Here is a 26,604-nt window from a genome sequence, read left to right on the forward strand (position 1 = left end):
AAAAAACTTGATTCTGATTCTGGTTCTAATTTAAAAAAAAAAGAACCCTCCAGTATGTTCGTTTTCTTTTTAGGCGGGCTGTTTGTAGCCAATCACTGAGCAGAGTGCAGGGGCTTGGGTGCTGATGTAAGCGATAAACAACATCCTTTCTGGGATTTGTAGTTCTTTAGAAATCACGTTTACGTAGTTTGGAATAGGATCCAAACCGGAAGTGGACTACAAGTCCCTGTAGTAAGGATGAACACGTTAGCGGGTGATGAAAGAATATCGCCTGGCGGGTTGGAAATGAGATGTAGCTGAGGATCTGACCGGTTCGTGCTTATGTTCGAGATCTGGAGAATAAGACGGTTTGAAAGTTAGGAGGGAAAAAAGGTCTATCTCGGTCGGTTTGTTGAGTGAGACATTGGGGATTAGTTCTTTGAAGAGGAGGAACTTGTTCTATCCAGCCGGTGCTTACCAGGAGAGAACAAGAAGTAATAATAATAATAATAATAATAATGCACAGATTGCAGTTTGTAGTAAAGCGGAGGTTAATCGCCGGAGCTGCGGGTCAGTGTGCGGTGTTCCGGTGTGTGTCCGGGATGCAGCGCTACAGCACCGCCGAGGCCGCCGCAGCATCAGCAGCAGCTGTGGGGAAGACCAAGCCGAGGGGCAAGGCGCTGAGCATGGAGCACCTGAACCCGCAGGTGAAGGCCGTGGAGTACGCGGTGAGAGGACCGATCGTCATTAAAGCCGCCGAGATCGAGAGAGTCCTAAAGCAGGTGAGAGGCGCGGGCTGCTGCCCGGTGATCAGTGATGGCGCGGCCATGTGCTTCACGGTTGCATTTGTCTGCTTCATCTGCTCCATCACACCTGTGCGCGTCACTTCCGTTCTGTCCAACACTGCTTTATTATCAAACACAAGATTCAGTGCGCTGCCTTGCAAAGACACACACACACCTGTATATTCCTCCAATCAGCAATCAGTGTTTTCTCCAGAAAAAATTAAAACCCTAAGGTGTGAAGTGAGACTGGGGTGCATGCTCCCCTCCCTGGAAAATTTATTGAAAATAGATGCTCTCAGGTGCATTTTCAGGGTCTGAGAGATTTTAGATCCATGATTATCTCATCTCATCTCATCTCATCTCATTATCTGTAGCCGCTTTATCCTGTTCTACAGGGTCGCAGGCGAGCTGGATCCTATCCCAGCTGACTACGGGCGAAAGGCGGGGTACACCCTGGACAAGTCGCCAGGTCATCACAGGGCTGACACACAGACACAGACAACCATTCACACTCACATTCACACCTACGCTCAATTTAGAGTCACCAGTTAACCTAACCTGCATGTCTTTGGACTGTGGGGGGAAACCGGAGCACCCGGAGGAAACCCACGCGGAGAACATGCAAACTCCGCACAGAAAGGCTCTCGCCGGCCACCTTTCTACTTTCACCACATATCACAGTACATCACCTTAAAGTTCAACATGCAAGTTAAACTGTTTTGTTGTAGATTACTGAGGTCTATGATAGATTGAAAAGCTACGGGGATCCCTTAATTATCTATGATCAAGTAGTGTTGTAACAAAAATGTGCATGAAAATATATGAACAGTGGTTTGCTCCATCTTATGCAATCCAGTGAAGAGAATCGATCATCATGACCTCCTGTTGATCACAAAGGGATCTGAACCTAAGACCTGCCACCGTAAAATAAGTTGCTGTATTACTATAACTGTAATGATTTAGAATGTTGGGCGGCACGGTGGTGTAGTGGTTAGCGCTGTCGCCTCACAGCAAGAAGGTCCGGGTTCGAGCCCCGTGGCCGGCGAGGGCCTTTCTGTGCGGAGTTTGCATGTTCTCCCCGTGTCCGCGTGGGTTTCCTCCGGGTGCTCCGGTTTCCCCCACAGTCCAAAGACATGCAGGTTAGGTTAACTGGTGACTCTAAATTGAGCGTAGGTGTGAATGTGAGTGTGAACGGTTGTCTGTGTCTATGTGTCAGCCCTGTGATGACCTGGCGACTTGTCCAGGGTGTACCCCGCCTTTCGCCCGTAGTCAGCTGGGATAGGCTCCAGCTTGCCCGCGACCCTGTAGAACAGGATAAAGTGGCTAGAGATAATGAGATGAGATGAGATTTAGAATGTTTCTGATGCAATTATCGTAATATATGTATAACTAAGATACACTGAAAAGAAAAGTAAGGCAACTGCATATTATAAAGTTAAAAATTTGGCACTATTAAATGGACTAGATTAAGATTAAAGCATATTTAAAGGGAAAGAAAACTTAATTCATACATTTAAGTTTGCAGAAAGATTATGTGCTTTTAAACACATTTCATGAAGAGAATTTGTTTATAAGTGTCAAATGTAGCATAACTTTGAATAATAACGATAAGCGTATTTGGCAGTGTGAGGTCACTGTGAGCCTTTAACAAAAGAATAATCCGGAGCCGCCTTTTGTTAAATGGATCCCAGTGACATCACACTGCCAAAAATGCTTATGATGATTATTTGAAATTTTGCTATATTTGACACATTTGGACAACTTCACTTCGTGAGAGTGTTTTAATATAAGTACATAATCTTTCTGCAAACCCAAACTAATGAATTAAGTTTTCTACTCCTTTAAAGCAGATTAATTCTCCTTGGCTTTTGCTTGGCCCAATGTTGGGCAACCCTCTCATCATCCATCTCGCTGTCATCCATGCTGATGTGGATCAAATTGTCCAGCGAGTCTCCTCGCTTATTAAAATCAGTCGGCTTTGTCCGTCTGGTGGGGAACAACATCGGCAGCCAATGAGAGCGCTTATAATGAATCAGAAAATTCCGGGATGTCTGACGTTTTCTTTCGATGTTTTTATTGGACGGTTTGAACATGTGATCTTGACGTAGCCAACAGATTACAGTTTGTTTACACCATACCATGCAGACATATTACTTTGACAGAATCAACATAAACATTGGAAAAAAAGGCCGCTTGTTTAACACAAATATCAATCAGTATGTAAATGGATCTGTTATTTGCTCTCCTATGTATCTCGTTACTTGTGGGTAGGAAATTTAACGTATTGGTATAAGTCTAAGCGTATCGGATTTTAACTAAAGCGACAGGCAGAGCAAGCATATCGGGCCCAATACGCTAAAACGCTTTGGGGAAAACCACGAGCTATGTTCTCTTCACCTGTTTGATTGAGACATTCAGCATCTTTATGATATTGCTCCCTGGCTCACAATGGTATGGCCTCTTGGCTTTCACAAACAACATTTTTTTTTTTTTTTCAAGTCATCATGGTCTCAGTGCAGCCACTTACATGTCCAACATACTTTTAGATATTGACTCCTGATCACACTTCTGAGACTATCACTCTTGGTTATCCTTACAATATCAGCATTCGAGTATCTTTGTCTGTATTTTATTTCTTTAGCATCGTCAGGGGTTGGCAGTCGACTCCAGACACCTTTAACTGTTTCTCAACAATCCCATCCAACAGGTTTCCAGCTTATCTGTACAGTATGCACTGCATTTTTTTTTTTTATATCCCATGCTCGAGTTCCATATGTGAGACCAGATCGAACACATGCCTCCATTATTTTCATTTACGTTGCCATGTTAACTTTATGATCTCTGTCTCATCTTGTTAAACTTCCCAGTCGCTTTTGATGCACGTCATTCAGTAAAACTTCCCAGATCAAGATTTACAAACATGAAAGATTTACCAATGTACAGATATTCACATAACCTGTGCTTGAGGAAAGTGAAACTGAGCACTTGTGAAGGATATTGCACTTGGTAATAGATAAACAGATAAATAACCATAAGTATAAATATTGAACAAAATGTGGGTAGATTGACATGTTGTTGATTGTAATTTGTGTGAGACTTCAGAGCAGAGTTCAGTGTGATGATACGATTTGGGAGAGAAACTGTTTTGGAATCTTGTGGTGCTTCTGTGTTTGCACTACAAACACCATACATACATACATACACACACACACACACACATACATATATATTAGTGCTGTCAAAGTTAACGCGATAATAACGCGTTAACGCGATCTCAATTTAACGCGATTTTAAAAAATAGTGCCGTTAACGCAAATTCTAATTTGGCCCTGCAAGTCACCCGTAGTTCCTGCTGAGGCTTGTCGCACGCTGCGTTTAACTGTACCAACAGGTTTACCGTCCAAACGAGATCACATGGGATTACCTTTCACAGGTGAGACTGGAAAAATACTTTTCAATACTGTTCCTTCAGTCTTCAGTTTCCCAGCTCAGCTCCACCGGGGGGGTGTAGAGTTATAAGCAGTGAGCATTAGATAATACAGTGCCACACTGTGATGAACGTTTTTGAACGCATGATGAATGTTTTTATTTTTGTTATCTGTTTTTTTCTTCTTTTATGGCAAATACTTCTCTTCAAAAGAAACTAATGAAGAGTAAAATAAAACTTTTTTTATTTTCACAGTGATATGCACTTTATTTTTCATCCCTTGGTTTTCTCATCTAATATGGAAGTTATGGATGTCAGTGGCTGTGACAAGACGTGTTATGCTCTGCAATAAAAAAAAACAAAACATTGGTACAAAGCAAGCCCATTCACTTTTTTATGCTGATAAGAGAATTACAATGGTTTTTCATGTGACAAAAATGTGCGATTAAATTGCGATTAATCGCGAGTTAACTATGACAGTCGCGACATTAATCGCGATTAAATATTTTAATCGCTTGACAGCACTAATATATATTATATGGATGGCTGTTTCAAGGGAAAAAAACACAACAAAATCCAAATTCCCTTCTTTCACACCTGACCTCCAAATAAATGCATAAACAGACGCCGGATGGAGTTGACATCACAATTAAAATAAGAATTAGAAACAAGTTTGAAGGCAAAATCTGGATCAACAAGGGCTTAGAAAATATTGATCACAGCCAAAAAACTATATTTAACAGTTATTCCACTCAATCGAGTCGTACATGAGCTGATGGCCGATGAGGCGCGTAGCACCGAGTTGTGTATAATCCATGTACGATGAGATTGAGTGGAATAACTGTTTTATTCTATCCACATTCACTGGATTTTGAGAATCGGAGCATTTTTATTTTTATTTTTTGCAAACTTGATCAATAAAAGCTTTATACAAAACATCTGACAAAATAATTTCCGCTTAGAATGTAAACAAACCGGTCAAATGACAGGAGCAAATTGTGAAAAATGCTATAATAATAATTCTTGCGGGGGAAAAATATACGTTCTTACCATCAAATACTTTTATTCCATATTTTGTTGCTTTTTTTTTTGTTGTATTTTTTGGGGTTTTGTTTTCGAGTAGGGTTTCTATTTCGTCCTCGGTTGGTTCAGTAACACGCTCCTCCATTTTGTTTTTCTCTACTCACGGTATATGAGCTGATATCCTAGTAGTAGAGTGCACGATTGCTCATATCCAGTGAATGTGGAGAGAATAAATCTCATTATCTGTAGCCGCTTTATCCTGTTCTACAGGGTCGCAGGCAAGCTGGAGCCTATCCCAGCTGACTATGGGCGAAAGGCGGGGTACACCCTGGACAAGTCGCCAGGTCATCACAGGGCTGAAAATAAATCTTCATCTTGTTTTGCTGCTTCTGTGTATAATTACAAACAACCTACAGTATTGTGTAACATTGAGAAATTAAACGGAATTTCTTCTTCTGAGGGCGTGAAAACTTTTGCTCAGTAGGTAGTAGGGCTGCACGATATCAGAAAAATACAGTGGGGCAAAAAAGTATTTAGTCAGTCACCAATTTTGCAAGTTCTCCCACTTAAAACGATGAGAGAGGCCTGTAATTTTCATCATAGGTACACTTCAACTATGAGAGACAGAATGAGAAAAAAAATCCAGAAAATCACATTGTCTGATTTTTAAAGAATTTATTTGCAAATTATAGTGGAAAATAAGTATTTGGTCAATAACAAGAGTTCATCTCAATACTTTGTTATATACCCTTTGTTGGCAATGACAGAGGTCAAACGTTTTCTGTAAGTCTTCACAAGGTTTTCACACACTGTTGCTGGTATTTTGGCCCATTCCTCCATGCAGATCTCCTCTAGAGCAGTGATGTTTTGGGGCTGTCACTGGGCAACACGGACTTTCAACTCCCTCTAAAGATTTTCTATGGGGTTGAGATCTGGAGACTGGCTAGGCCACTCCAGGACCTTGAAATGCTTCTTACGAAGCCACTCCTTCGTTGCCCGGGCGGTGTGTTTGGGATCATTGTCATGCTGAAAGACCCAGCCACATTTCCTCTTCAATGCCCTTGCTGATGGAAGGAGGTTTTCACTCAAAATCTCACGATACATGGCCCCATTCATTCTTTCCTTTACACGGATCAGTCGTCCTGGTCCCTTTGCAGAAAAACAGCCCCAAAGCATGATGTTTCCACCCCCATGCTTCACAGTAGGTATGGTGTTCTTTGGATGCAACTCAGCATTCTTTCTCCTCCAAACACGACAAGTTGAGTTTTTACCAAAAAGTTCTATTTTGGTTTCATCTGACCATATGACATTCTCCCAATCCTCTTCTGGATCATCCAAATGCTCTCTAGCAAACTTCAGACGGGCCTGGACGTGTACTGGCTTAAGCAGGGGGACACGTCTGGCACTGCAGGATTTGAGTCCCTGGCAGCGTAGTGTGTTACTGATGGTAGCCTTTGTTACTTTGGTCCCAGCTCTCTGCAGGTCATTCACTAGGTCCCCCTGTGTGGTTCTGGGATTTTTGCTCACCGTTCTTGTGATCATTTTGACCCCACGGGGTGAGATCTTGCGTGGAGCCCCAGATCGAGGGAGATTATCAGTGGTCTTGTATGTCCTCCATTTTCTAATAATTGCTCCCACAGTTGATTTCTTCACACCAAGCTGCTTACCTATTGCAGCTTCAGTCTTCCCAGCCTGGTGCAGGTCTACAATTTTGTTTCTGGTGTCCTTTGACAGCTCTTTGGTCTTGGCCATAGTGGAGTTTGGAGTGTGACTGTTTGAGGTTGTGGACAGGTGTCTTTTATACTGATAACGAGTTCAAACAGGTGCCATTAATACAGGTAACGAGTGGAGGACAGAGGAGCCTCTTAAAGAAGAAGTTACAGGTCTGTGAGAGCCAGAAATCTTGCTTGTTTGTAGGTGACCAAATACTTATTTTACTGAGGAATTTACCAATTAATTCATTAAAAATCCTACAATGTGATTTTCTGGATTCTTTCCGCCCATTCTGTCTCTCATAGTTGAAGTGTACCTATGATGAAAATTACAGGCCTCTCTCATCTTTTTAAGTGGGAGAACTTGCACAATTGGTGGCTGACTAAATACTTTTTTGCCCCACTGTATGTGATATTCGATAACATGACTGAATATCTCGATATCGATATGTATCACGAGAATTAAATATATACTGTTTTTCTTACCTCTACTCGCCGCTCTGCCCTGTATCTAGCATTTAAAAAAAACACCCAATGCATCGCTTCCATTCCAACATTATTTTTTATTGGAAAAACATGGCTACACCTGCAATGGTGTCCATCAATCATCTTTAAATCTCTTAATTTTTGTGAGCGCAGCAGAAAATGTCAAGTTGAAGTAAACAAAAAACTGAAAATTACATTACATTAACATAAAGCATTCAAAATGGCAATTTCAGCGGCTCCCGGGAGATGAAGGTGAGCGACACACATTCACCATAAACTCAAACACAATCTGTTAATAACACATGCGGGTGAGAGAGCAGTGGTGTGTGTGTGTGTGTGTGTGTGTGTGTGAGAGAGAGAGAGAGAGCGGTAGCGTGAGTGAGCGAGCGGTTGTGTGTGTGTGTGTGTGTGTGTGTGTGTGTGTGTGTGTATGAGAGAGAGAGAGTGAGAGTGGTAGTGTGTGTGAGTGAGCGAGCGGTAGTGTGAGAGGTTGTGTGTGTGTGTGTGAGAGAGAGAGCGAGCGCGGTTTTATGTTTTTATGCTTCTGTACAGCAGTGTTTGTCCCAGTGAGCCGCCCCACCACTGTTTTACAGGTACATGTCTTGCAAAGTACCTGAGTTTGCAGTACATCACCCCTCCTGAATCCAAAGTACTTCCAAATAGCAGACGTGCATTTTTTTGTTTTTTTGGAAACCAGTTCCTCCTCACACAAGTTTGTCTCACCACACTTGCTCCCACCTTCCGCCATCACCACGAGGCTTTTACTTGTTTTGCAATAGGGGGCGGAGTTATCCCGCGGCGCTTGTTGATATTCAAATGTGATTGGACGGCACAGAAAAATGTGTCTTTTATCGAAATTTAAGTAATTTTTGCGGTATGTGTATCGCAAACTGTGATATCGCGATATCGATACTTTTTCGATATATTGTGCAGCCCTAGTAGGTAGGCCTATTTGTAGTATCTTTCCTGAAAATATTCACATCAGTCTGAAGTTTTTAAACATCACGCTATTAATATTTTCTTTAATTTTTCATTAATTTTAGAGCACTGGGCTCTAAAATTGTCTATCAAGGAACTCTATGTAGGAAAGAAAACTAATTGAATTAAAATTAACTTTGCTGCTTGTTTACACTCTCTTAGAAACAAAGGACTCAGCGACTTCAGCTACATTTCGCTCTGGGCACTACTGTTCTCTTTTATACCTTTTAACTTCTCTAAATTAGAGTACTTATTTAAGGGGCACAAATGGACTATAATTAGATTTTCCAGTTATGGACACGATGCAGTTTAAAATCATGTTACAATCTGAGCGTTTGGCTGTTAAACCTTTTAACCTTTCAGTCTGTGACGGTAATGCACTTCATCTCCGAATTGCGATTTTGCACATTTCATGGTCATCTTCATTCTGTGAGCTTTTATTGCACGTTCTGGGACATACTGCACAATTTGGACTTCAAAACAACCCGTGCACATATCCCTTAAATATGTCCACTTAGATTCTTCTTTTTTTTCTATTTATATAACTACTTTTTTTTTTTTTTTTTAATTCTTCTATCTGAACTGTTCAAGCACCAATCACCAAAGCAAATTCCTTGTATGTGAGAACGGACTTGGTGATAAATTCTGATAAAAACCCAAATCTGTGTATTTTAATGTAGCACTCATTTTAATATTTGTACAATAAAATACAATACAATAATCTTTATTAGGTTTCCAAAATGGGGTTTTCATACCTAATTTGCAAGTGCTTATAAAAATATAAATCATTCTAATTACAAATATATAGAAAGGAGTTATCATCAAAACCTAGTATGATTTAAAAATGTTATCATCGAACTTATAATTATTAGATCGCTGTTTTTTTGCGATTTAGCCTGATTAGTGAGATCAGTAGTGATTAAATGTGAATCAGACAAGAAACCTGAGCTTCGTTTTGGTGAAATTGTTTTTCTTATTCTCTACAACCTGCGTGAGGAGAGTTTTGTATCTGTTTCTGCTTGGGCAAAGTGGCACGCAAATGTAGAAAAGAGTGCACTATGTGGTGTGAAGGAAGTGGTTTTGGTCCACATCATGTGCACGATATACATAAGTGATGGCAAAATACAACTGGCGTTAGGAAATGAATTTCAGACTCCTTTGATGTGCGGCGGTTGGTAGTTCCATGAGCTGGTGTTGTTTTAAAATAAAGACCACTTTGAGGAGTAAATTTGCATTTCAATTTGAAGCAAATCCTGCCTTTAGCATGTCGTCTCACAATGAACGTGTGCTTCAAAAAGTCAGAGGAAAATGATCACTTTATGCACAGATAAGCATTCAGTGTGAGAACAAACGAAATGAACAAATGCAGGCAAAACACACCGTCCAGACGAGTTTCATCTGGTCTCTCTGTGGTGTGGTTTCGTCTGTTGGAAAGCCAACCCAGTATAAACAAATGAGCAGATTTAATTTTAGCCCTCGCCTGGAACAGGTGTTTTCCAAAAGCCCTGACGACCTTTTCTCCCTCTCAGGCGCTCACTTTTCCAGCGTACGCAGTGTTCACTGGACTGAACTGGGAGCAGTAGCAGTGATGCAACACGGCTTTCTTGTGCTCTGGATATCATCACATGGTATGACCGAGGAGTCACGTGCAGGCGGTAGTTTCTTATAAAATGTTTTGAACACTGACACGACATATTGGCTGAGGATTTGTAGCACTGCTGGGGTCAGGGGTGTAGAGGAGTGTGGTGTCAGATTAAAAATCCCTTAGTCATTCCTGTGACAGGTCAGAGACTGTGTTTTATTTGTGACGGAAAAGCTTTTTTGAGTAAAATTTAAATGTAAAAATGGCGAACGTTTTAGAGATCATCTGTAAAACAACATACAGCTGAGAGCAAAAGTTTACACACCTGTAGGCCAATTGGAAAAGCAATAAGAAATGTTATTTATAGCAACGAGACATGCCATGAATTAAATAAAACATCAAAAAATCCTACAGGAATTATTGAGGCTCATGGCGGAACTTCATTTTAAATATTTTTATTTTATTTTGGATTATTGTGTTGTAGCAAACATTCTCTCTCTCTCAACTTTCTTTTTAAAAATAAACTATACAACCATTTTCTGTTTTTGTATTCATAGGCCATTGGGATGCAAACTTTTGCACATTGCATTGTAAATCACTACTTTTCAAAGTCTAACCAGCTTCCTGTGTTCATACTTGCCAACTTTTCAAAATTCTCATGGGGGAGAAAAGTGCGTGAACGACATTTTCAATTGGACGAGGGTCTGATGCGCGGTTGAAACGATAAAAACAGTGGATCCCAATTAATTGCAAACCATTTGAAATTTATACAATTAGAGTTTTTGAATTGTTGATATTGTTCTATCAATTACTATAGGTTATGGGATTCATGTATCAGGCCTGAGACTGAGAGCTCAGAGTGAAAAATCTGAAATAATACTCGTCTTGAATTTTAATATAATAACAATGAAAGGGAAGTATTAAATCAGATTTTTAGCTGAAAAATCTCCTGCCTGAATATTGTATCCATACAGAGACCCACAGAAAATAACAAGTGATGCTTTAGAAGAATGTTTATCATTTCTTCAAATAGTCACAGTGAATGAAAGTATTATTGGATTGCATCAAATGTGTTTTCCTTCTGTAAGCTCATGTACAAATACAGAGAACTATAATATCATATATAAATTACATTTTAATAAGATTTAACCAAAATAGTAACAACTCAATTAAATAAATACTGCACTGTCTTAGTACGACTAAAATGCATCTCTCTCACGAAACACTTTCCAACAGAATTTTTAAAAAGCGCTAGAAATCCTATCAAAATCCTCTCGGAATGCAGTGAAGGAATTTGCTCATTTGCAAACTTTGACTGAAAGTTTTCAAACAAAATGTGAAAATGGCACTATAAATACTACCATCCTATCAAAATATACTCCACAAAGAAATTCACTCAAATGCAAAATTTTAGTCCGGCCAAAATACACTCACTAGTAATCTTTCACTTAAAACCTCAAAACTCGATCAAAATCACTTTCCAGATAATTCACTTGTAAACTTTCACTTAAAACTTTTTCAAACATAAATTCAAAATAGCACTAAGACACTCCCACACTATTCAAATACACTCAACAAACACATTCTGTCATGCAAAATTTCACTAAACACTTTAGAAGTTGTACAGTTTGTTTCTGAAATGGTATGGAAGACTAGTTTAATTTTCACACTCAAATGTCTCCATGGCCAGCTCTTTTTAAGGGCTGAAAATACATTTGTACGCTAAATATTCAACTGGATAAAAAAACAAAGAATAATATTAAAACATATCCATAAAAAGTGCATTGTTAATGATGTTAAACGTCGATTCTGTCTTCTGTGTCTGTTTCGTGCGTACGGCTCTGAGACCAAGAACACAAAAGCGAATGAGCGCGCGACTCTGGGGAGGAACGCAGTGCAGTAGACACGTTTTTTTCATGGTAACCATCAGCGCACTTTCATGAAGCTGTTAAATGTAAATTTTCGAAGCAGCGCAGTTTTGTCCTCATTGCTTGGGCCAGATCAAACCATTAAACAAGCTTAAATTATTCTTACTCTTGCCACATACATGATTTTTTTTTTTTTTTTCAAAACTGAGGATATTCAGTTCAAACACCGTTAAAAGTAATTTCAGGAATGGATCTCTTGGGTGGTGTGTAATTCACCCCCTCATTTAAATATGTCAAATTTTTCGCCGTGTGCTTTGCGCATCATGGACCTCGGTGATTTTAAAATGCTGCTACGGCCCTGAATGCCCATTATATTCTGATTTAAGGTAGTCTGGTTAACACCAGACCATATCACAAGTGAAATATGGTCTGGAATCCGCCTATTGGATTTCTCGTAGGGGAGGTGTGGTTTACGATTGTCAATGGCCGTTTATTGGACGTTGCGAATGTCTATCATTTGGCGTATACGTAGCCCATGGCCAATCATGGCAGTTGTACCCGGTGACATAGTTAGAGCGACGAAGAGGCGAAGAAGAGAAGGAAAGAGAAAGAGAAGGCAAAACAAAAATAGGAAAACAATGGCACCGAACGATTACTGCCGTTTGTGCAAGACAAAGCTTGATCGAAAGTTTGGTTCGTATCACTCGCCGCCATGTTAAATGTGATCCGTAAACAGTCCCAAATAAACTACAAGCTTCCGTTTGTCGAGTAGTACGCGTCACCGTCTTTCCACCCCTCCCCACTCTCTGATTGGCTCCCTAACTCAGGCGAGCCTTTAGACCATAGTTTCCATGCTGTCTTTTCAGATCGGAACGATTGTGCAAAGCAGCATGGGATTTCCCAGGCTAGATTTAAGGTATCTTTACCTTAAAGTGTGTAACTGGCTGGTCGAACATTTGCTTATCCATGGAAATTCATTCTCCCATGCAACCTGGGATTTACATTCATATTTTTGCCGTGTGGTATTGGGTTTAGTGGCCATGATGAATGACTGCTTGTAAAAAATGTTGGACAGCCTGGGTGAATCCTACATTACAGAAGTGACTGTCGTTCTGTTCATTGATTGGTTAAAAATCAGCTGACGTCAGCAGTTTTTCACATACGATTCTGATTGGACATAATCGGGAGTATTTTTAACTTGGCGCTAGGGATTTCCCCAAGCCGGAAGATTATCCAGTTTTTAACAAATACGATCGGGAGGCGGAGGCTGAAATCGGGAGGGTTGGCAAGTATGTGTGTTCATTTTTTCAGTTACATCTGCTCCCACCTGCCTAAAGAGAGCTGTATCATGGTGTAATATCTTCCAAAAGGTTTACCGAAGCCGTATCTATTGCCAAAAGAAATAATTTCATTAAATAACTTCTGCTTGTTTTCGTCACTGGGAAGCTCAATCAGATGCTGCTGCTGTAGAAAGTACTGAAGATGCCATGGAGAGTCAATGAAATGCTTTAACTCAAATTGAAAGGCTTTTCTAAATCGTGAATTCTTTATTTTCTATAAGAACCACAAAGACACTTTTTTTTTTTTTTTTTTCTTTTTTTTTGCATTTCCTGTTAATGCATGCGTTTGTGGGATTTGGGGAATGTTGCAGATTTTTGTGTTGTTATGACACAGAAAAATAAAAGTCTAGTGTCTGGTTTGCTTGTTTCCACTTTGGGTGTAGCTTGTAATTTGGGTGTGGTGCAATTGGAATCTTTTTGTAAACCGAGTTTATTCCCACTGGAATGTTAAACCTGATCACTTGCCTCTGTCTGATTCTAACAGGGGGGAAAGAAGCCCTTCACCGAGGTAATTAAAGCCAACATCGGAGATGCGCACGCTATGGGACAACAGCCGATCACGTTCCTGAGACAGGTGAGATCAGGTGAAGGCATGTAAAACATGTAACCACGCTTGGATGGATGTTCTTGTTGCTAAAACTGGGTCCGTGTGTTCGTCTGCTCTGAGGAAGGATTGATGATGTGGCACTGGGAGAAGGCAAGCTCGGTTCATTGTGGATACGTGATCTCTGAGAGAACTGTTTTATTCATTATGTCCTGCTCTGACTGAGAAGCATTATAGGACAGCTGAGCGGCAGCTGGAACGTATCCGAAAGCTGTTTCCTCCAGACAGGAGGGCCCGAGCTGGACAGCTTCAGAGCATTCAGGCTGAACTTTTTCACAATACAGAAAATATCAATATTCATCAAAACCTGAACCCAGCACCGAGGAAGAAAGTTCATTGATTAGTTCTGCAGACTTTAAGTTTAGTCTGTAACGGGACAAAAGGTTCTGAGGATTAATAACGGTTGCTTTAAAAGGCAGAATGTCTATTTGTCAGAAAGTTTATTGTCTGTGTAAGGGATGAGGTGGATAAAACAATACCCCAGGCGTGTGGATGCACTGTTTACCTGCCACCTCATGGGTAAAATTCAGAAAATCGAGAAAAAAAAAAAAAACACTAAAAATACCAGATTCAGATAATACCTTTTGCTTGGAGTGTTGACGAAATTTAAATGAATGTACTTAAATGTCCAAAAAAGTCAAATTTACCTTTAGCTGACTTATAGTCTAACATAAAGCTTTTAGCCCAATCAGAAAATCTTTAGTTGCAAAAAATTTATATTTAAAATTATTCCACGAAATCGAGTCGTACATGAGCTGATAGCCGACGAGGCGCGTAGCACTGAGTTGTCTATAATCCGTGTACGATGAGATTGAGTGGAATAACTGTTTTATTCTATCCACATTCACTGGATTTTGAGAAACAGAGCATTTTCATTTTTATTTTTTGCAAATTCGATAAATAAAAACTTTATACAAAATGTCCGACAAAATCATTTCCGCTTAGAATGTAAACAAACCGGCGAAATGACAGGAGCAATTTGTGAAAAATGCGATAATAATTCTTCGGAAAAAAAAAGATATGTTCTTACCATCAAATACTTTCATTCCGTATTTTGAATGGGATATATCTGATATATCATGAAAAAAAACATATTATTATATGAGTGATTCCACGCTTATGGGTACTGAAATGGGGACATGAACTTATTTTTAAAAATTCACCTAAAACCATTTCTTTTTTTACCATCAGGTCACAAAACATGTAATCTTTAATGAATGATATGTTAAAAGATAATTTTCGGAGATGTAATAAAAACATATTTATATGCCAAAGTCAGAACGTAACAGAAGTGTTGTGGACACATATATTCTCAATTTTAACAATGTAGAATTACTTTTTGAAACATAGGAAGGTGATGTTTTAGCAAATATAATTAATAAACATGTGTAGTAGAATAAACATACACATTCTTTCAATAAGATTAACATGGTATATAGCTAGATTGTTACAAATTAATTACAGACGCGAGATGGACAATCGTAACAGAAGTAATGGAACAGACATCATTTTGGAACTCATAGGCTTGACTTTGGCATATAAATATGTTTTTATTACATCTCAGAAAATTAAAGTTATCTTTTAACATATCATTCATTAAAGATTACATGTTTTGTGACCTGATGGTAAAAAAAGAAATGGTTTTAGGTGAATAAGTTCATGTCCCCATTTCAGTACCCATAAGCGTGGAATCACTCATATAATAATAATTATTATTATCCATACACGTTCCTTTCAGGTGTTCAGTGCGTCTTTCTCTTTCAGAATTCTCTCAAAATCTTCTGTATTTCACGAAGCAAACCTGGCGGCCATGTTTGTTTGCAAATTGTCACAGTCGCTTGCTAGAAGTTTTACATCTCCGACGTGTCACATCATGTTGTCTTGACAACCATGCGATATCGTAAATTTAATGCTCATTCTCCATTGGGTAGAGTGACGTAATACACGTAGGATAAGCGATATGCTAACAATATTGCACGCTATCAAACCAAATGAATGAAACCCGCTGGAAGGGAATAGAACACGTTTTTATTCCATTTAAAAGTGTCCTGTATGGATAATAATGTCCCGTTTTGAATCGTACAGTGTATGACTCGACCCAGGCTTGCCTCGTGCCCAGGCTGTAGTTTCAGTCTTAATGTCAGTCAGGCTGTCTGTGTTGACTGTGAATCTGTTTGTCGGATGCTGTAAATCTCTGTGAGCCATTGGGCTTCAGTGTTGTCTTTTATTGACGTGGCAAGCAGATGAAATGAAAGAGTAAATATAACAGACAGGCTGGGATTAGATAGAGTCAGAGTCATGAGTCTTGTGTGCTTCAACCTCGTGTCATGTCTCGGTTTCCTGTGCACAGGGAGTCCGAAAAGCATCATATTACATTGTAGGTATCATGCCGCCATCTTGTGTCAGAACTACAATTCCCAGGCAACTTCCGTGTGACCTACGTCACGCGTGGGCGGGATCATCTACGTCATCATACAAGGAAACATAAAACAATGGGACAACGCTTCCATCTTCGCTCTCTCACGTCTGGCTTCCGATGGATCTGGATGTATAAAGAGGCGCGCTCTCCACCCCAAAAAGACGTCTTCTTTCTTGCAAGATCCATCACTCAGCGCGATTTTCCTTCTTACCCTTGGCAAAGGTAAACTCTAGAGTCGCGCGATCTTTAAACTCAACCTGAGTTACAACCGGTTTACTTGCATTAGAAGTGACGTCACGACTGCAGCCCAGGCAGTTAAAAGTTAAGAAGCGATTGAATCCTTTTTAACTCAAAGCGCTGTGCATCTTATTCTGATCAGAGACTTTTCCTCACGATCGCTGAGATTCGGACCAAGAACCCTCTGTTTTCCACGGGAACCACCCAAGTGCTCCGCTGGACCCGAAAGTTTTCTGCGCCTTCATCACGAGCAGCTCACGTGCTCCCACGGCGAGGCCTGAAGCTACACCGGCGAATAGTTCTTCATATCTTGCTAAAGGCAGGATTAAGTAAGATTTTGGCATTTGGGCATAATTAGGATAGTCTTAGGAATTTGCTTTTATTTGAAATAGTGTGAATTTAAACCCAGGTTTATTGTTACACTGTTGAACACGCAGCGTGTTGATTTATTTTGGTTCTATGTTCTCTCAATTGTTTAATAGATAGGCTGCGCATGCTTCTCTCTTTTATTCTTTACTACTAACATATAGTTCTCATTATTATACATCTTGATGTCATTAAGATTTCAGTGGATTCAGTATGGTTATGAGCTAGTGGGTTAGCTACAGCTTCGCTTTTGTCTGCTTAGCAACACAAAGCTAATCAAGGCCTACCATGTGCTCAGCAAGCCATCAGGCCTAACAAACACACTTTAGCTAGGCTATAGGGCCTTTCACAAACACATACTAGCAACACAAGGCTAATCTAGGCCTCCACCACGTGTAGTTAGCTACACGAGGCTAAACACAGAGCTAATCCTTTGTTCTGTTTAGATAACATTCTTTTGTTTAGCTACCAACAAGCTAGGCCTCCACCACGTGTAGTTAGCTACACGAGGCTAAACACATGGTCAAGTCCTTCACACTCCCTCTCTCTCTCTCTCTCACACACACACACACACACACACACACACTTCACTGCTTGTATATATTGATTTATCTTTTTATCTTTGTATAATAAATTCATTTATTAAACAAACTGTTTATTTGTGTGAACAACATCTGAAGTCCCCAATTTTCTCAAAGAATTCAAAAAGGGTGCAAATGTTATATAATATGGTAAGTGATCTTAATAATTTGGAAATGTACCATAATTTAGCTGTTTGGTAATTTATTATTAAGCACCAGGATTAATGGTATGATTCACTAAATGATTCCCTAAATGATTCATTGAACAATTCCCTAAATGATTCACTAAATGATTCATTGAACGATTCACTGAACGATTCACTTCAAATGAGAGTGATTCTATGGTATGATTCAATTCAAACGAGTCAAATTAAATGATTCAATGGGATTGATTCATTTTAATTATTGACCTTCAAAATTTAATGAGACTGATTTAACGAGATTGATCACTTAATATCAATAATTAACTGATTGCACCCACAGTTAAATTGGTGCCCCGTGTGAGGCGATTGGTTTGTTGACTTCTGGATTATTGTTCAACAACAAATAAACTATCAGTTTAATTCAGCAACTGCTAAGGTATATCCCCAGGTGTGTTAAAACGGATAACAGTAGTGTGATAACCATATCACCAATACTCATAACCTATTCAACTTAGGATAAGAGAGCATTTCCAAATAAACCTTCATAATTAATTACATAGTTAATTAATAATGATTAAATTAATAATTAACTTGATTAATTATCTAGCATCCAGCCTAAGTAAAATGGCATCCCCTCATGTCTCAAAAATGGAAGACAACGCTCAAGACGTGTCTCTCCTTGAGGTCATCGCAGGCCTCCTTCACTGCTCTGCCTCCGGAAAGGCAAACATTAAGTACACGAGTGAGAGTGAATGCCAAAACAACTTAGATAACTCAAACAAACATATGAGAGATCCAAAAAGAACAACTATTAGTGTCCAAGCGGCACTAGGTAAGCTATTCCTATCATACTTCCAAGATGCTGATTCAGAAATCAGATGCCTGCGCGGAGAGGTTGAAAGGCTGACCACCAGCAACGCCAAGCTGACAGCCGATAATAATGATTTACATAGGGAGCTTGAGCTCTTGAAGACCTCCCTTGATTGCACCAAACGGCTAGAGAAAGCCAAAATGGTTGCTAAGAGGGCTGCCCAGGAGCAGACCCCCCAAGAGCAGCGCGAGGGGCGTGAAAGACCCCCAACAATGCGCCAAAGCTCAGAGCGGGAAGAGGCGTCCGAACCGGACACCGTAAATGATCTGGTCGAGGACCAGACACCCCGCCAAACTCCATCAACTCGCTACACGACTCCGTCGTCGTCTAGCCAGGATGGAGCTGCCCTGCGCTCATCCCGAGCCCAGGCCCGTAGCACACCTAGGTCAGTGCGCTTCAGTCTCCCTGATCCATCTCCAGACGAATCAGACCACGCATCTCGTGCGAAGCGGGAGCGATTCCAGAGTAGCTCAGACAGTGAGTACTCAGAAGAGCCAAGAAGGTCGCACAAGGACGTGCACCAAACCCTTCGTTTACGGCAAATTGACCTACTTGCCAAAGATGTCGAACAATTCGAAACACCCGACATCGCGATTCCCCCTAGTGGCAAAAATCTCCCTCTGTCCATCGACTCAGACACCCATTTCACCGCTGGTGTAATGGCTGCGCTGTGGAACATGTTAGGCGTCGAGGTGAAATTCCATATCGCGTACCACCCTCAATTCTCTGGTCAGGCTGAACGAGCCATTCAAACCATTGTGAGCATGCTGCAAAAGTACATCACAAACCATGGTAAAATTTGTGATGTGAAACTTCCCTTGGTGCTAAGGGCCATTCGGTCCACCCCTCATTGCGCCACTGAAGTCACACCCTATGGGATGATGACTGGGCGAGAGTCGGTTCTTCCCCCGCATCTCCTATACAAACCAGAGGCCATAAGCGTCGTGATTGCATACACCGCACATCAACATGTCGCCGACCTACGATGCCACCTACAGTCAACCTTTACAGGTGCCCAAAAGAATCTCGATTCGAGAGTAGAAGGACACAAAGCCTACTACGCTCGAATCTCAGAGAAGTTCCTACCACCCTGGTCGAGACCTTTCGATCGTGGGAAAACCGTTCCCCGTCGCGTATCACATTAGGACATCTAGGCCTAATTAAACGCTTTCATATCGATTTCCACGATAATCGAATCAAACCTTTTGAACAGTCCTCACTCCAAAAGGGGGTGGACGACAGCTAGGCCCATCCTGTCCACCTAGTTTGTACGCATCACTCAACCATAAGCGTACACTAACATTCCCGGTCAGACTTCACCAACCCAATGAAGTAATAACCCTTCAGAATAACATGGTAGATAAATACTAAAATCCGCCATTATTACTAGTGTGTATTCATCGCAAATACACCTGGCATATAGTCTTGGCAGTGCTATCCTCATTTTTGTGAATCCACAAGACTTAGAGATATGCACCCCACTAAAGACATCCACTGGGTCTGCCCAGGCAACCCATACATAACACTACACACCTAGCTAGATAAGATGGTCTGTGTCCCCGACAGCTAGCCGCAGTAGCGCACGCTTTCTAGCCAGACCCCCCACTGCTATCACCTTCCCAGAAGATTAGGTTTGCCAACCCAAACACTAATACTTCTTTCCTTCCTTCATTTCTTCTCTTTTTCTTTTTTTTTATGCATAAGAAATTGAACACTACATGTTTCATGTTCCATGTTTAATTTTTTTTGATGTGGTTTTTATCTAGTTAGTTAGTGATTATATGCCCAAAATGCCCATAGTGATTATATTATGCCCAAAATGCCTCTGTCTCCAACTGTCTTACTGGAACTCACAAGTTTACAGTCTTCACAGGACACCATGGACTGCACAGGACAAGTCTACCTCAAGGACTATGGACACGGCGATGATACGATACGGTGCTCTCAGTGCTACGACTCCGTCATACCCCTGAGACCAAAAGGGGGACTGTAGGTATCATGCCGCCATCTTGTGTCAGAACTACAATTCCCAGGCAACTTCCGTGTGACCTACGTCACGCGTGGGCGGGATCATCTACGTCATCATACAAGGAAACATAAAACAATGGGACAACGCTTCCATCTTCGCTCTCTCACGTCTGGCTTCCGATGGATCTGGATGTATAAAGAGGCGCGCTCTCCACCCCAAAAAGACGTCTTCTTTCTTGCAAGATCCATCACTCAGCGCGATTTTCCTTCTTACCCTTGGCAAAGGTAAACTCTAGAGTCGCGCGATCTTTAAACTCAACCTGAGTTACAACCGGTTTACTTGCATTAGAAGTGACGTCACGACTGCAGCCCAGGCAGTTAAAAGTTAAGAAGCGATTGAATCCTTTTTAACTCAAAGCGCTGTGCATCTTATTCTGATCAGAGACTTTTCCTCACGATCGCTGAGATTCGGACCAAGAACCCTCTGTTTTCCACGGGAACCACCCAAGTGCTCCGCTGGACCCGAAAGTTTTCTGCGCCTTCATCACGAGCAGCTCACGTGCTCCCACGGCGAGGCCTGAAGCTACACCGGCGAATAGTTCTTCATATCTTGCTAAAGGCAGGATTAAGTAAGATTTTGGCATTTGGGCATAATTAGGATAGTCTTAGGAATTTGCTTTTATTTGAAATAGTGTGAATTTAAACCCAGGTTTATTGTTACACTGTTGAACACGCAGCGTGTTGATTTATTTTGGTTCTATGTTCTCTCAATTGTTTAATAGATAGGCTGCGCATGCTTCTCTCTTTTATTCTTTACTACTAACATATAGTTCTCATTATTATACATCTTGATGTCATTAAGATTTCAGTGGATTCAGTATGGTTATGAGCTAGTGGGTTAGCTACAGCTTCGCTTTTGTCTGCTTAGCAACACAAAGCTAATCAAGGCCTACCATGTGCTCAGCAAGCCATCAGGCCTAACAAACACACTTTAGCTAGGCTATAGGGCCTTTCACAAACACATACTAGCAACACAAGGCTAATCTAGGCCTCCACCACGTGTAGTTAGCTACACGAGGCTAAACACAGAGCTAATCCTTTGTTCTGTTTAGATAACATTCTTTTGTTTAGCTACCAACAAGCTAGGCCTCCACCACGTGTAGTTAGCTACACGAGGCTAAACACATGGTCAAGTCCTTCACACTCCCTCTCTCTCTCTCACACACACACACACACACACACACTTCACTGCTTGTATATATTGATTTATCTTTTTATCTTTGTATAATAAATTCATTTATTAAACAAACTGTTTATTTGTGTGAACAACATCTGAAGTCCCCAATTTTCTCAAAGAATTCAAAAAGGGTGCAAATGTTATATAATATGGTAAGTGATCTTAATAATTTGGAAATGTACCATAATTTAGCTGTTTGGTAATTTATTATTAAGCACCAGGATTAATGGTATGATTCACTAAATGATTCCCTAAATGATTCATTGAACAATTCCCTAAATGATTCACTAAATGATTCATTGAACGATTCACTGAACGATTCACTTCAAATGAGAGTGATTCTATGGTATGATTCAATTCAAACGAGTCAAATTAAATGATTCAATGGGATTGATTCATTTTAATTATTGACCTTCAAAATTTAATGAGACTGATTTAACGAGATTGATCACTTAATATCAATAATTAACTGATTGCACCCACAACATCCAGCCTCGAGCAGACGACGGAAAGCAGCCATTCTCAGTGATGAATTAAAAAGCAGTTCAGCAGTGTCACTGTTTATTGCCAGAATGCAGTGTCTAATGAGCCAAGAGTGAGCTGTTCAGTCCTGGTTTTAAACCTGCATAAACACAGTGTTAAATCATTCAGATATTTTATACACCAGTTGTTTTCTTAAAGCTCTTGGCCTGTGATCAGAAGATTCATGACCCAGCATTGCCAAAATGCCCCTGCTGGCCTCTTGAGCAATGGTCCTGCACTATTTTCCCACCCTTTTTCTAACCTTTCCTGAAAGTCATGTTAACTGTATGCTATAATTATTTTTCCAATAACCGACTGCACAAAATAGCTAAGTGTGTGTTAATTGTTCTCATGATGTATTGGCCCTTGCACCAGTCTGAGGTTCCAGATTAATTTTCATTAGTTGTTTCGATACACTCAGTACGTTTACATGCACGTCCAAATCGAGCTACTGTCGGTAATCGAGCAAAGGGTCCCAGCAGGGGTGCCAGAGATATCCAATCCTACATGCACAAGTGAAATCGGGCTATTGTGCAAGGTGCATTGTGCACCCGAGCCACACGTGGCGCTACACGCCCCATCGTGTTGGTACACTTCCGGTTGTCGTCATGAAGAAGAGCTATAGTGTTGCCAGATACTGCTGACGTATTCCAGCCCAAAACATGTTCAAATCCGCTAAAATGCACTTAAAACCCCCCAATCTGGCAACACTGGCAGTTCCGTGTTCAAGCTGTTCGGCTTGCTCTAACAGACTGTATGGCTACAAACTGTCCGGCGCAGACCACTGTTTTGTAAGACAACTTATTTTGCGGGCGGCACGGTGGTGTAGTGGTTAGCGCTGTCGCCTCACAGCAAGAAGGTCCTGGGTTCGAGCCCCGGGGCCGGCGAGGGCCTTTCTGTGTGGAGTTTGCATGTTCTCCCCGTGTCCGCGTGGGTTTCCTCCGGGTGCTCCGGTTTCCCCCACAGTCCAAAGACATGCAGGTTAGGTTAACTGGTGACTCTAAATTGACCGTAGGTGTGAGTGTGAATGGTTGTCTGTGTCTATGTGTCAGCCCTGTGATGACCTGGCGACTTGTCCAGGGTGTACCCCGCCTTTCGCCCGTAGTCAGCTGGGATAGGCTCCAGCTTGCCTGCGACCCTGTAGAAGGATAAAGCGGCTAGAGATAATGAGATGAGATGAGATGAACTTATTTTGCACAATAATATTTTTCTAAAGTCCATTTTTTGCTTACAAAAAAATATATATTTTTTTGCTTACAATTTAACTTATGTCTTAATAAACACACAAAAAGTTCAATTGTTTTGTTTTTATTGACATTCTTCAGATGTTGGACATATATTTGTGTGTGTATATACACACACACAAATACAATGACTTGTTTATGTACACAATTCACAGCTATGCAACAGCTGTACAGATGTATTTGGTGATACAGTAAGTGAGCTAAATTTTAACAGTGCAAACAATGCCACAAAAAGAAAAGATTCATGCCGTTGTCATGATTCGTTGGCATGCCGACCGAGGCTGTTGTGTTTCCCTTGTGGTCTCGTCACTCGTCACTTCCGGAAGGGGCAGTGCTGAAGTAAGTAGCTCGAATACGTAGCTCAATAGGGTATACATGCACTAAGTAGCTCGGCAGAAATCGCATAATCTAGGTCGTGTAGCTCGATTCCGAGAAATCAAGTTCGGTTCAATTTCAGCCGAATTAAGGTGTATACATGGCATTTTGAACTTCGATTTCAGTCGAGCAACGGCAGAAATTCGATTCTCTCTATGTGCATGTAAACACACTGATTGTCACTTTGACGTGATCCAAAATCCATCCATTTTGGTCAGATTAACGCATGGTACAGTGCAATGGAAACACATCTGGATAAAGGATCAAGTACCGGGTTTTCAATTGCTTAATCCGAATCCACATACTGCTACAATATTAAACATAGTGTTTTGACATTTTATTCCAGTAATATAAAAATAATCTAAAACATGGTTAATTGTTTTCTGTTTTTACCAGAACAGCGGTTGATAAACTTTTCAACGGATGTGTGTTTTCAGGTGGTGGCTCTCTGCATGTTCCCTGAGCTCATGGACAGCCCGAGTTTCCCAGAGGACGCAAAGTGGAGAGCACAGCGCATCCTGCAGGGCTGCGGAGGACAAAGCATTGGTGTGTGTGGGTGTGTGTGTGGGTGGGTGAGGCCATCCTTAAAAAAAAATCCGTTTCCTGTCCACCGGGTGAGCAAAAACATTTTCAGTCGGGATGGAGGGATTTTTTTTTTTTTAATATATGGATGGATAAGAAATCGCAATGCTGTGTTTGCTTTTTCTTTCAGTACTTTTTTTATTACAAAAGCAGACACATTTAATAAAATACGACAATTTAATCAACTGAAACTTGTACAAAAACTTTAAGTTAGCATTTTAAATGCTGACTGGAACATTTGCAAAACTTTTACAAAGGTACTTAAAATGTCCGACACACGGACTTTTTGTAGTTCTAAATCGAGCGTTAGGCCGAGTTCGGATGAAATTACACTATTAAAATGATCACTGAATGATTTGTTTTTCTGAATCTTTACTATTTTGTTGTTCGCCAGAATACCATTTTGCGATTTCACACTTAAGCAAATGTTTGAAAACTCCGGATCTCCTTCCTTCATGGTGGCTGCCATTTTTTTATGCCGCACGGCGCATGTGCAGAGCTGATTCAGTTCTATATTCTGCGCGGAATGCAGGGCTTTCCACAAGCGCCGGCCATACAGCCGACTGCACAATTAAGTCCAGCCGGCTACTTTAATGACTTATTTTTGTAGCCCACAGGCTCTAAATATTAATTTTCGATTTTAATAAAATTAAATGTTTATCTAACGGACTGACAATAATGTCAAACTGAACCGCACTCATTTAAGTTGTGATTCGCGCTGTTTGTACCGATAATAACCACAAATTCCCCGCAGACTTTGTTGATCAAGGGAGAGTAACTCATCCGCGGCCCCGACATGTGGTGTGTGTGTGTGTGCGCGCACTCGGCGGAGGCAGTAGTGTGTCGGGGCCGTCGGAGGGAACAGAAGCAGAGATGACGCTTATTTTGTCTCCGGTAAACCAGTCTTCTCTCGTTCAATTACGTGCTGGCATCAAAAGACACCGTTGGTTGTAAATGAACCCAAACTGAGTGGTTGGAGTGTATTTTCATACACAAATGTAGAAATATTCGCTGAGTGTTTAATTGTGTAGCCCCACTGCAGACCGTTGTCGTTGTTAATTCATAGCATGCTCAGCTGCGCGAATGTGTCATGCACCGAAAATAAGAGATTTACAAGCCAGGAACGCCTCATGATGCAATACGCAAGAAAAGAAAGAAGATTTACTGCCATTTTACTTTGTATTTGAGTAAAGTGAATAAATAAATGGTCTGTGGAAAATGCATTTAATCCTGGGAACTGCGTGCACAGGAGTTTATTTTGTGTTTACTCTCCCTCCCCGGCTGGCTACTTATTTGTCATGGCTGGCTAGTATGAGCCTTAGTGGAAAACCCTGGGAATGCGGAAATGTCAAGTTCGATTTTAGATTTACGAACCCGAAAAAAATGTCGAAAAACCGGCGTTAAAAAAAAAATTTCAACCGCACAAACGGCACTCACCCGGCCGGTGGACCGGGAACAGAACATTTTTTAATAATGGCCTGAGAGAGAGAGAGAAACCATTTAAATAAAATTTATACTGGGGAAGAGACAGTGGAAAAAAGATGCATGGACAGTGGGACAGACAGACGGTTTTGCAGTAGGAGAAAAGGAAAGAAAGGGAGAGACTGACGGATTGATTGTTTATTCGTCGGTAGCCAGGAAGGAAGTAAAAAAATCATTAGACACAGACTCAAAGGTTAAAATACACCCAGAATAAACAGAATAATACTTACCGTATTTACCAGACTATAGAGCGCATCGGAATATACGCCGCACCCACTAAATTTTAAAAGAAAAAAATATTTTTACATTACATTAACCGCACCAGACTGTAAGCCGCAGATGTATATGTTGTGATTGAGATATATTTACACAGAAAGATTTTGTAAATGTTTATTTACATACCTGAATTGTTTCTAAACGGTGCCTGTAACACAGCAGTAAAACGGCCGATCGAACAAAACAGAAAAGTCATTAATGTTTTTATTCATCCTCCTCCTGTGCACTGAAACCACTGAAGTCGTCGTCTTCAGTGTCGGAGTTGAAGAGCCTCAGAACATCTCCGTCACACACCTTTTCAGTCTCTCCGTCGGTGTCGCTCTCAATGTCACTTTCATCTCGAGGCACAGTTACTGATGAAGTTGCGCTGTTCTCTCCACGCAGCAGTCCAGCCTTTCGAAACCCCTTGGTGATCGTGGATTCTTTCACACTGCTCCACGCTTTTAGGATCCACTGGGAGACCTCAGAAAAGAATGCTCTTCGCATGCGGCCAGTTTTTGTGAATGATTTCTCGCCG

The 26,604-nt window shown here is 40.9% G+C and overlaps 1 protein-coding gene across 1 annotated transcript in view; it reads left to right on the forward strand.

Annotated features, from left to right (window-relative positions):
- Positions 1–244: 244 nt before the first annotated feature.
- The window catches only part of gpt2 (glutamic pyruvate transaminase (alanine aminotransferase) 2), a 53,141-nt gene continuing 26,781 nt past the window's right edge, over positions 245–26,604 (forward strand). Inside the window, exons 1-3 of the mRNA XM_060911913.1 lie at positions 245–761; positions 13,665–13,754; positions 24,185–24,293. Coding sequence (XP_060767896.1) covers positions 498–761; positions 13,665–13,754; positions 24,185–24,293 — 463 coding nt within the window. The 5' untranslated portion in view covers positions 245–497. The remainder of the gene's footprint in view (positions 762–13,664; positions 13,755–24,184; positions 24,294–26,604) is intronic.

Source organism: Neoarius graeffei, chromosome 27 (genome assembly GCF_027579695.1).
Source record: "Neoarius graeffei isolate fNeoGra1 chromosome 27, fNeoGra1.pri, whole genome shotgun sequence".
In the NCBI taxonomy this organism is placed as follows: Eukaryota; Metazoa; Chordata; class Actinopteri; order Siluriformes; family Ariidae; genus Neoarius; species Neoarius graeffei.